At 36.6% G+C, this 13,014-nt stretch overlaps 1 protein-coding gene across 15 annotated transcripts in view; it reads left to right on the top strand.

Moving 5' to 3' along the window:
- The window catches only part of Cdc42bpa (CDC42 binding protein kinase alpha), a 218,968-nt gene that overhangs the window by 90,379 nt on the left and 115,575 nt on the right, over positions 1-13,014 (top strand). For all 15 annotated transcript variants that reach the window (XM_005348974.3, XM_026779693.1, XM_026779691.1 and 12 more), the window contains exon 5: positions 3,399-3,547. In XM_005348974.3, coding sequence (XP_005349031.1) covers positions 3,399-3,547 — 149 coding nt within the window. The remainder of the gene's footprint in view (positions 1-3,398; positions 3,548-13,014) is intronic.

The following is a 13,014-nucleotide window of genomic DNA, read 5'->3' as shown; positions in this document are numbered from 1 at the left end:
GGGGGGCCAAGGAACCTCTGAGCTCCCCGTCCCAGGCTGGCGCCGCGGGGCCAGAAACTCACCCCAAAGCTAGGTCTCCTGGCGCCTAAGATCAGGCCTCCGAGGTCTTTTATGTTTGAATCTGTCCTATTGTGTATCTGAAATCCTTTTCTGACAAGGAGAGTTTTAAAATGGGAAATAGTGTGGTCACAATGGCCCTGGAAGCTTGTTCCACCTCTCTCAGCCCTTCAGTATCACGGAGGTACCTTTACAGTCAGCTCTAGGACCGCCTGGTAGGAGCCATGCTCAAAACCTCAACTCTGGGAAGCACTATGGAGCACATAAACCCTTTTTTTGTCCAAGTAAAAGCTACATTTTCCTTGCAATGCATTGCATGGCCTGGTAATATCTCTGTATATGGCAGTGGGAATCTGCCATGCTTTCCTGCCTGTGCATGCCTAGCCAACCCAATCCAGCTGTTTTCCCAGGCATGGGTGCTGAGCAGCAGGCATGCTCTCAGTTACTTTACTCCTAACCCCAGTTGGGCATACAAGGACCCAAAGTGGCTGGCAGGCCATGCCTGTTTGCCCCAGGCATTCAGGTGACATTTTGTTGTACCTTACAATAAAATAGTCACACACTAGCCCAGAATGGAGTATAATAAAGTTTTTTTTTTTCCTTACTTAGGGGTAGACTCACAGAAAAAGCCATGATCTGTGTGAATGGGGAACTGGAATAGAATCCAGCAGCCAAGGGACCCATGCACACTTTTTGTCTACATTTATAGTACATGAGACCACACCCAAAATGGGCTAATATCTTAAAGGTCATTGACTGAAGGTGTTCCCACAGCACCTCCCCCTTTTGTCTAAATAAGAGAGTTCCAATAGATTACTTACCAGATCAGTTTAGATAATTAGAAAATAGTCTTTATATCCTGACAAAAATAAGTTTTAGAAAAATCAGTGAACCAAATTCTAAAGTTGGATTCTTTTTTTGTTCCTATACTCCTGGCACTGGGGAATGAACTTGGTGCCTCATGCATGCTAGGTAAAGCTCTGCTACAAAGCTATATCTCTAGATTTTTAAATAGTTTTTGAAGATTGCAATGATCTTGTTAAGTTCCTCAGGCTGCCTTTGTCTTGTGATCCTTTTGCCTCAGCTACTCAGTGGGATTATTGAGCTGGGCCATTATGTCTGGCTGAATTCTTTAAGAGCTTAAAGCAATCCCCAATATTTCTTCCTGCTGGTATATTTATGATGCTCAGAGATTGGTCATGAATTTGTGTTTCTGTGTAGAGTATAAATTCTCTGAAGGTATAGTCTTACTGTTTGGTTGTACCTTCTTTGGATAAGTATGATATTACCACACAGTAGGTATTCTTAAAATTGTTTATTGAATTGGTGAATGCATTTATTGTTCTTCTAGTCTGGGTTCAGTTTTCTGTTGTTGTGGAAATCTACCCATGTTATCATAAGTCTGGAGTAGTAAATACCTCAGAGTGGCTGTGATCTGAATTAGGATGCTGTTGATGGATAGGGATAGGAATAGATTGGAGACAGAGTTAGTAGGTAGTAGACCCAAAAAGACATTGGTGATTAAATTCAATCTGTTTAATTAGATCCAAAGAATGACTTTCAGCTAATCAGTGTGAATCAATATCTTGTCTCTCTAATGACAAACTGTCATTGAAGGTGTGGTTCATTTTGATCTGTTTTTCTCAACAGTTTTGTGGATTTCCTCTTTTTTTTTTCAATGTGTTAGCTGCTAGTTTACTCCTGAGAACAAAGGAAAGGAAGACTGTGAACTCAATTTAGGAGGCAAGAAAATGTAGGAGTACTTGCATATTTATCAGTTTTTATTCTGTCTTTATCACTGAAAAAATTAAGTAAAGCACATTGATAGTTTAGGAAGGAATAGGGTTGGGGTTTATGTAATGAAAGGAAGCATAGAATAGTATGTAGATATTGGTTCTTAAAAGATAGATAGCTTGGGAAGCCTCATTTTTAATATTGACCATCAATAGAAAAAATTAAAATAATATTTTTTTAGCAATTCAGTATGTACATTTTTATATATTTTATGAGTCTGTTATAATAAGAATTGAGTACCCTGTCAAAGGAAAAGCCCTTGATGTAGGGCCTTCCATCTCTTTAACCCATAGGCATATATGCAGTGTTTGGTACATAATAATTCCAAGTGACACTCAGTAAATATATACTGAAGAAATGAGTTATATTGTATGACTCTCTGTACATAAATATTAGAGTTTATTTTAATTGCACATTTTTTGTACCTTAAAATCTTTTCTTGCTACACTTCTCATTGAAGTTTTTTTAAATTAAGAGATAAAAGTCTTTTCTGCATAACTCCATTTCTTGCAACCCGATAATATTGTAAAATTTTATTACATTATACTAACTTGTTATAAGCTTCATGGTAGAATTAGTTATATATTAGGCCTCATAAATACTGCAAGTAAGTTTTAGATCAGTACTTGAAATATAATTTCCCTAATTTCAAGGCTTTAAGTATAAAAAAATTAGTTTTTCTGAGATGCATGCAAGTATCAGAATAAAAGAATTTTTAAAGCCAAATTTAAATCATAAAATCAGCTCAGTGATATCTTTGAAATATTTTCATCTCGTAGTAAAATTATCATTGAGCCGGAGAGATGCTTAGTGGTTAAGAGAACCTGCTGCTTTTGCAGAGGACTTGTTTTTTGTTTCCAGCATTTACATGGTGGCTTACAACCGCCTATAACTCCAGCTCCAGGAGATCCAGCACCCTCTTCTGATGTCCATAGGAACTAGGCACACTGTGGTACAAAGACATATATGCAGGCACTCATTAGTACTCAAAATAAACGTAAGTAAACCTTCATAAAAAATAAAATCATTGTAATATCAAGGTATGCCAAGTGGTACATATTCATATGAACATGTATAAGTAATAAATATTTAAAAACAATCTAAAATATAGCAAAATATATAACATCATCTGTCATCATTCAGAGAGTCTGGTGAACATTCTCATTTATATACCTTCTCCTTCTTTGGTACATAAACATACACACACACATACACACACACACACACACATCTGGGTATACTTTATATTTGAGAAAAACCCATTCTGGAAGTGAATGATACTGTTATTTTCTTGGCAAAGGACAAAAGCAACAAAAGTTGTAATCCTGTCTTTTATACTAAACTTTAAAATTTTGTTTCATTGCTTATGAAATCTAGAAGTCTTACTATTATTAATGATAATTATTTTATATACTTAAAGGTGAGCTAACCACACAAGTAATTAACCTTCATAAATATTCAGCCTAGTCCTAGTTGACCACAGAATACAGTAAATATATTAATTTTTACCATAATATTTACTAAGTACATTTTATTTTTGTTCACAGTACCTGGTTATGGATTATTATGTTGGTGGGGATTTACTTACTCTGCTCAGCAAATTTGAAGATAGATTGCCTGAAGACATGGCTCGGTTTTACTTGGCTGAGATGGTGATAGCCATTGACTCAGTTCATCAGCTCCACTATGTACACAGGTAAGTTAGCCAATCTGTTATTCCATCTAGCTGCTATGATATTATATCTAGAAACAGCTTTGTTGCTGCCAAATTATTAATTATGGTCTTAGTTACACCTCATCTGCAAACAGTTTATTTTGAGGTTGTTTTGAGGTTTTGTGTTTTTACTGTTACTATTTACCTGCATTATTGAACTGATATGTCTGCTTGTATGTCCATGTACATCGATTTTTTCTATATATGTCCACTTCTAGTCAGTGTTTTTGTGGACAGCTTTGAACATACGCATGACTGAATTTCCATATAATGTTCTTCCCAAAAGGAGTATGCAACAGTCAGTTTCCTTATATCTGGTTCTTATACACTGATAGAATTCTAGGCCACTCAAGAAAAGACTTGGCGCCTTTAATCCCAGCACTTGGGAGGCAGAGGCAGGCGGATCTCTGTGAGTTCGAGACCAGCCTGGTCTACAGAGCTAGTTCCAGGACAGGCTCCAAAACCACAGAGAAACCCTGTCTCGAAAAAAAAAAAAAAAGAAAGAAAAGACTTGGGCTGGGGAAATAGCAAGGATGAGGCCTGAGTTTGATTTCCTTCGCCATGTATAATCATGACATGACAGCGTGTACCGACTAGGGTTAAGGAATGAAGATCCCTAGAAACAACTGGCTGGCCAGAGAGTCTAGCCAAATTGATGAACTCAGGGTTTATTGAGAGACCTTATCTCAGAATATAAGGTGGAGAGTGATTGCAGAAGACACCCTAAATTGACCTCTGACCTCATAGGCACATGTACTCACATGTACACACTCATATATATACACATACATAAGAAAAGACTTAAAGAATTACACAGATACAAAAGGATATTTTTTGCTTAAAAGACACTGATAGTTTAGTTTATGGCGTGATCTTATTATAATCTGACAGAAAATTCATCACTTATGCTTTTTTCTAAATGAGCTAGTCATGGTGGTATATAACTGCAATTGTAGCACTTGAGAAGTAGAGGCAAGAGAATCTGGAGTTCAAGACCTGCTTTTGTTATGAAGTGCGTTAGAGGCCAACCTGAGCTACCCAAGACACTGTCTCAAACAAAACAAATAGAACTTGTTTTTCTCCCCTATGAGTTGCATTATATATATTACATACCATTTATTATTGGATAAAAAAGTTAGTCTATTTAGAAAATGATTTTTATATAGGATTTTTTTTTAAAAAAAGAGTAATAAACTATTAAAGAACATTTAGTGGTTTAAAACAAAGTAGGATCTCATCAGGTTACCTGGGAATGAGTCTTTCCTGGGCAGTGCAGAGTAGGAGAAAGAGGGAGTGGCTAGGAGTGGTGAAGGGCTACTGCTGCGATAGGGAAGAACCACTGCAGTTTTGAAAGTTAGACTTTAATCACTGATTTACTTATTTATTTATTTTGAGATGGAATCTCACAGTGTGTATGTAGCTAAGACTAGCCTGGAACCCAGTGCACCTGCATCAGATTTTCAAGTGCTGGGATGCTAATCATGTGCTACCAAAGCAGGGTCTTTATCATAAGACTGCTAAATATCATGCTACAGACCTTGGCATCTAATAAAGTACCATTCATTACCATTTTGTGGCTGTCTTCAAGTTGGACATATGTTTTTCTCATTTCAAGTGTCTTTTTAGATTTTATAAGTTCACTCTTGTTGGAAGCTTGTCAGTCTATATTTTTTTTCCTAGTATTCTAACTACTGTCTTGGGTTAGATATGTGATGGAAGTAGAGAAAATATGCCCTCTTTTTGAAGAGATACTTTGAAGGTAGAACTAATGATAGAATTGAATTGAGTGATAGTAAAAGCAGACCATGCAAAAAAAAAAAACGTTCCTAAACATTGTGGAGATGTAGAATGAACAGTAGTTAAACGTATGACTCTGGAAGACCTGTTGGAAGAAGCCATGTCCACGTCAGAATGAAGATATTTCAAAAATTAAAATACTTTAGCTAAGGGAAATGGGCAAAGAAATGAAGATATATACAGAGAAAGACCACTAAAGTTTACTATTACATTTTATCATTATTTATTTGGTGTGTGTGTGTGTGTGTTCACGGTAGTGCACATGTATACTGACTATGAGGGTCTGAAGGTCAGAGGAATACCTTGGGTGTCATGTATTAGATGACTTTCACCTTTTGTTTGAGACAGTCTCTCATTGGTTAAGTAGGCTAGAATAGTTGGCCTGCAAGCTTCCAGGAATACTCCTGTCTCACATTGTTGGAGTTACAAGCACATGCCCCGACTCTAGGCTTTTTAAGTGGATTCTAGAGATTAAGTTCAAGTTCTCATGCTTACAAAGCAGGACTTTACTGACTGAGCCATCTCCTTAGGCCTATATTTTATCATTTTATTTTAAAAACATTCTTATTAAATTTTATTTATATTAAATTTATGCATATTAAAATGTGTGTGTGAGAGAGAGAGAGAGAGTGTGTGAGAGAGAGAGAGAGAGAGAGAGAGACACAGACACAGAGACAGACACAGAGACAGAGACAGAGAGAGAGTCCACACTGTGGCATATGAATGTGGACAGCAGACAACATTGGTTCTCTCTGCCATGCGGGTCATTGTGACTCCAGGTGGTTAGGCTTGTGCCAGGAGCCTTTACCTGATGAGTCATCTCCAGATTCTCTTTTATCATTTGAGTGTTAAAGTCATCACTTGAACACATAGGAAATATATCTATCTTTTCTTGTGCTTTTAGCAATTGGTTATTTTCCCCTTGTATTTATTAATATGCTATTTTGGCAATCATAAATTTTTTTTCATCAATCTGTCAACTCAGTTTAGACTTTGGTATGGATATACTTTAGTTCTGAGCTTAAAACATGTGTGCCACCCTTTCTGTGGTTTATATTTTAAGGGTATACCTTACTTTTCAGTCATCTCTTTGCTGAGACAGAGCATTTTGGAGTAGAGTTTAATGACCTAACAGCATCATGTGGTCTGATTCATGTTGAGTAAACTTTCTGCCAAATGTGGTTCATGGCAATGTAAGTCCTGATTTCAGATGGAAAAAGCACCATTGTTTCTAATCCTGTTAACTAAAATCAACAGTGTTGCTGTTCAGATTATCAGCTACAGTGCCATTTGTCAGAGACAAAGAGTCCAACAAGAAGAACAGAGGAACAAGTTGGTCTGGTTAGAACATTGTATTTGGCTATCGTACACTTTAGTTTCAGATGACCAGGAGGAAAGATCAGGAATTTTGTGATTTTTCTAACATCCCATAGATAATTTATATAGATAATCATAGCATGGATTCTAGCACCAGAATTTTAATAGCTGATGTTGTATATAGGTAAGAGTGACTACACTCTTACCCTGGTTCCTGTTCTTGCCTTGTTTCCTAGACTTGCAGAGCTAACAGTGCTGCACATTTGAGCATGTCAGGTAAATAAATGCTCCACCACTGAGGTACAGTGCTAGGATTCAGACTTAAAAAGTTTCTTGACTTTTAGAAAGAAAGAGAATCCAGGAAAAGGACTTTTTCCCCTTCCCATTGCCTTTTTTTTTTTTTTTGTCTTTTTTGTCTGTCTTGCTCTAGGAATTAGACAGAATGATCTTGGTAATCTTGTCAGGACAGATAGAAAAAAAGGGTCCACAGACTTTTAGGGTTATGTGGGAAGGATTCAGAAACCAAATTGGAAAGGGTACCAAAGGTTATGGTGGAAGAGGATGTCAGCTGCCTTGTTTTTCTTTTTATTGGGCTCCAAACTTGGGCTTTTGCTCTCTGGGCAAAAGATTGGAAGATATTTTTTATGTGGAATTCTGAATGAAAAATAAGTGAGTTTCGTATCCCAAGAAAACAACTAAATCAGGTTAGTCAGACATATAAAGCATCTCATAATCCTAGTACCCTAATTCCTAAATGTAAGTAAATACCCATGGATCTTGATCTTCTGTAGAGAACCGGTAAGATTTAGTTGCAAGATCTCTTTGTTTTCTGCCATTTGAGAATCCAGCTGGAAATTAGTCAACGCCCTGATTGTGGATTTCCAGTTTCCAGAACTCTTTATTTTACATTCTTTTAAAGTACCATTTCTTTTCATAAAATCTCCCTGTTTTGCTTAGCATCTTTGGTACACCCGTTCTTTTTTAGAGAATAAAGTGTTGCCTGATTCAAGAATTACAAAATAAATCAATTAAGATCTAAAGAAAAGAGAAGATTAAATCTAAGGAATGTGTATGTAACTCAATGATAAAGCGAAGGACCTGAGTCCAGTCCCTAGCAGTAAAAATAAGATGATAAGTTTATGCCAAAATAAATAATGGAATAAAAGAAGCTGGAGGGAAAGGATAACTAAAGGAAAAGAAAACCTATCCTTCCCCTGAATAACCATGAATAACCATCCAAGAGATGGAGATGTGTGACTCACGTGAAACACATTGTGTTGTAGGAAAGGGATCTTTACGCAGTAAAACTTTATACAGTAAAATTATGATGATATATTTAAAGAAAAGTTATCAGAAGTGTTAGAAAATAGAGTTGAAATAGGAGAAAACCCCAAATACCTGGGCTCATAGAGAAGTTGGCAGGGTCATGGGATGGTAAGGTAAGACATCTAATAGAAGTTCCAGGATCAAATAAATAACATTTTTTTTATTATTGAATAACTTTTTTTTAAATGAAAATCCTAGTTCCTAGTACCTAGTACCCACTGAAAATATCTACTACCAACTGAAAATACCTAGTACCACCTGAAGGACATAAAGTTCATATTTAAAGGGAACACTAAATGCTCATCCCGTGATAGAAAGTAGACCCACTTCATTGCACCTGAAAATTCCTGGGAGAGTACAGGTGACTGTGGCGCGGCTGTATAAACAAGACACTGTTTAACCAGCTGGTAGTTGGTAAAGCATAGACTATGAGTTTTCGTCTTTTGTGCCTAGTGGTTAGAGTTTAATATGTGTCCCTGAAGATTTCCTCTTCTAGATTGAGTTTCGAATTTTCAAGGAATTAGGAGGTCACTGCAACATGACATCCCTTTTGTCAAATCATATTTAGGAACACTTGATGTGAACTTGTTATTTAGACCATGAATTGTGTATATCACATAGGGTTATATCAATCATTACTACTTTGAATATTTATTAGACTATATTTCCTGATAATTAAGTCTGATCTCCCTTTCCTTTCTCCCATTCATGCTGTCTCCTTCCCTTGTTCTCCCCACTTTCCTTTTTTATAATTGATTAAGGTACTTAAAGTAAAAAAAATAAATTGATGTCAAGATATGAAAAGGAATACTCGTAGTGATTAAGACATTGTATTTGATGGGCTAGAAACATGGTTCAGTGGTTAAGCGTATGTTGGTCCTTGCAGAGGATCTTAGTAAAGATCCTAGCACCCATGGTAGGTCGCTGACATTCTCCTATAACTTCAGCTCTAGGGGATTCCCATGTACTCTTTTGGCCTCCACAGTCACAGGCTCTCAAATGTACATACCCACATACACATATGTATACATGTGGCTAAAATAAAGACTTCTAGAGAAACTTGTTTAGAAGTGAAGACTAGCTGGGGATATCTTTACAGATACCTGGGAACCCCTCTAGAGTCAAGTCTTTTGCCAACCCTAAAATGGTTCCCTTAATTAAGATATCTTCTTCCCTGCTCCCATATCCACCCTTCCTCCATACCAACCATCCCATTCCCCCAGGATCTCCCCATCCTCCCCTCCTCAATTTCTCTCCCCATCTCCCCTTACCCTCACCCCACCCCCACCCCCAAGATCTCAATTTTTACCTGGCAATCTAGTCTACTTCCAATATCCAGGAGGATAACTATATGTTTTTCTTTGGGTTCACCTTCTTATTTAGCTTCTCTAGGATCACGAATTATAGGCTCACTGACCTTTATTTATGTCTAGAATCCACTTATGAGTGAGTACATACCAAATTCATCTTTTTGGGTCTGGGTTACCTCACTCAGAATAGGTTTTCTATTTCCATCCATTTGCATGCAAAGTTGGATGACTTAGTAGGTAAAAGGACTTGTCTCCCCCTGAGTTGAATCCATGGCAACCATGGTTTAAGGAGGGAACTCATTTAAGAAAGCTGTCCTTTGACTTTTACATAGAATCCATGGAATACATGTGCTGCCCCAATAGCAATAATAAATAAAATAAATTTTAAAATAAATTTCACCTGGGCGAACATCCCATTTCAATGTATACATTTCCACATTTCATTTTTAATGCTTACCTTTTCTTTTTTTTTTCTTGTTTAAGTTTTTTTCATGTGAAAAAACCCAAGTTTCAGAAGAGGTTAAGATCTTTTTTTGGGGTTTTTTGTTTTCTTTTTTTTCCTTCTCTCATATATTACATCCTGACCATAGTTTTTCTTCCCTCCTCCCCTCACAGCTTCACCTACCTCCAACCAAACATGGCATATCCAGTTGCAATAAGACTAGATATGTCCTTTCCTATTAAGGCTGGAGGAGGCAACCCAGCAGGAAGAAAAGTGATCCCAAAATCAGGCACAAGAGTCAGGGACAGCCCCCACTCCTACTGTTAGGGGTCTCACAAGACCAGGCTTCTCAAACAGGTTAAGATCCTTAGGGCAACAACATAGTATCTTTTTGTCGGTAAAAATCTGTTTCTGAAGGTGATTTGAACAGATATGGGGAAACTTAATGGTTTCATGTTCCTGTCTATTACTACTACTGCCACCACTACTACTACACTTCTTAGATAATACCTTGTATAAATTCTTAAAATGAAATGATTTTTTTAAAAAGATACATTATTAATCCCAAATCAAAAAACAGACTTAGCTTATTGGTGGATAAATATATACTCACATTTTCTCCTTATATGATTTTTTCCATATTCATGACTCACAGTTGTAATTTTTATTAATCTTCTCTCCTTGATTTTAATAATGTTAGATAATGCCATTAATTTAGAGTAAATCACAACTATAGATCACAAGAAATAGGTCAGTGTTGTTTTTATAGGATTTTTTGAGAGAAATACCCTATAGTAAACTACAAAGAAGGTTTTATCCTTTGTCCCTTAGAATGTCATGAAGAATACATGTGGGTCAAGCCTTTCCATGTTTTGGGTAGATCTTACCTTCTTTAATATTTTTTTTAAGATTTATTTATTATGTATACAACATTCTGCCTCCATGTATGCCCGCATGCCAGAAGAGGGCGCCAGATCTCATTACAGATGGTTGTGAGCCACCATGTGGTTGCTGGGAATTGAACTCAGGACCTCTGGAAGAGCAGCCAATGCTCTTAACCACTGAACCATCTCTCCAGCCCCCCCAGATCTTACCTTCTTTAGCATGGGTTTTTAGAGAGTATTGGCCAGTTATCCACTTGGTATTTGAAAAATCAGTACCATTACATATTGTAAATACTTTGCAACTTAAAGCTGAAAGGGTACATAATTTTATCTGTGTAGATTTTTCCCCTTTACTAAGAATACAATAATAGTTTTAGTAAAATCAAGACATAATTTTAATATTTAGTCCAGGTTTGTTATAATGCACTGTGATTTTAAAACATAGACTACCTAGACAACCATCCACTGTATCCTAACATTTGCAGAGGACATAACCCAATGGAAGTTCTTATTATTTTATTATTCTTGTAATAAACTAATACTACTGTCAAAAAGAAAGAAAAGAAAAGTAGCTCCTTTCTCTTAAGCTTGCTCTGAGGTGACAGCCATATCTAGTTTCTTTAAAGCTTTGTCCTTCTACTGTTTATTCCCGTGTGTCTGGTATCATGACATCTAATTTCAGATATTTTAAAACAGTTTATAAGGACTCTTGGGGACTCTGCTAAGCTGGCTGAGGACTGGCTCTTAGCATAGCACTACTTTTCCTCAGGCCTGCTCTCACTGATCTGCCACCTCATGCTTCTTAAGACTTTGTAAATGCTCTTTATTGCTGAGCCAAAAATACTGTGTTTGTGTGACTGCCTTTAATTTTCACATTTCTTTGCTAATACTTTGATTTATTTTCCTTCCATTAATGTGTATCAAATACTAGATAATCACATTTCAAGTATTCACGTAAATCAAATGATGTATTATGGTTTGCTCACTTTCTTCAACCTTATTCACAGCTGTATTTAATGTTTCCCCTATATTACTTAGTGCATATTGGTTTTCCAATTTATAAAATTACGGTGACAATTTTTTCTTTTTTCCTTTTATTGAAAATAGATTTTTTTTCCCCTCATGTTATATATCCTGATTCAGTTTCTTCTTCCTCTATTCCTCCTAGTTTCTCCCTATCTGGATCCACTCTCTTTCTGTTTCTCTTTAGAAAGCGGTCTTTTAAAAGGATGGTAATAAAATAAAATACAATAAGGTAACTCTTTGGAATTGGACAAAATAAACAGAAAGAAAAAAAGCCCAGGAAAAGGCACAAGAAACAGACACATTTGTTTACACATTCAGGAATCTGATAAAAACACTACATTGGAAGCCTTAGTATATAACCAAAGGACCTGGTGCAGGCCTTGTGCATGCTGCCTCAGTCTGTGATTTCATATGAGCTTTGATCATGTTGGTTTAGAGCAGTGGTTCTCAACCTTCCTAATGCACACCTCATGTTGTGCTGATCCCCAACCATGAAATTATTTTGTTGCTACTTCATAACTGTAATTCTGCTACTATTATGAATTATAATGTAAATATCTGTGTTTTTCAGTGGTCGTAGGTGATCCCTGTGAATGGATCATTTGACCCCCCCAAAGGTTATGACCCACAGCTTGAGAACTACTGATTTAGAGGGGCTTGTTTTCCTGGTATCCTTCATCCCCTCTGGCTCTTACACTTTTTCTGCCTCCTCTTCTGCCAGGTTCCCTGGATCCTGAAAAGAGGGATTTGATGGAGATATCCCATTTAGGGCTGAATGTTCCAAGGTCTCTCTTTCATCTTGTTCTGTCTTTTCTCACATTCACTTTTGAGTTTTTGCCTGTTAATTGTTGTAGCTTTATTTTTTCTATTTTTAGTAGTGGGGGGGACATAGGGAAGAATGTGTCTTAACTACTCATGAGGATTTTTAATGGTAAGTCAAGGGGATGCAAGGATGAGAGAGGAAGAGATTTCTGTTTTCTATTTGTATGTAACATGTAGTAATACCACTGTTATTCATGTTGGAATTGTTTAATTGGTTGTGGTGGAATGTGGAATGTTCTATTTAGTTACCCGTGGTGGTTTTAATCTCATCCTTCATTCTTCTCCTTGCATTTTAGTCAGTCTGCTCCTAGCATATATTTAATACAAGAAAATTATCTATTAATTTGGGATTAAAATATGAAATTATTCTGATCATTTTGGAGCTTGTGTATTTTGTTGATTAGGAGAGGTTTTGAAGTAGAATCTAGTTACCTGATTTTTTTTTTTTTTTCTGTTCCAGGGATAGACCCAGGGGTTTCTACTACTGATCCATAGCTTGAAACCAAAACACTGAATTAATTCACT

This window comes from Microtus ochrogaster, chromosome 6, assembly GCF_000317375.1.
Source record: "Microtus ochrogaster isolate Prairie Vole_2 chromosome 6, MicOch1.0, whole genome shotgun sequence".
NCBI classification, from domain to species: Eukaryota; Metazoa; Chordata; class Mammalia; order Rodentia; family Cricetidae; genus Microtus; species Microtus ochrogaster.
This window is presented reverse-complemented; position numbering and strand designations above follow the sequence as displayed.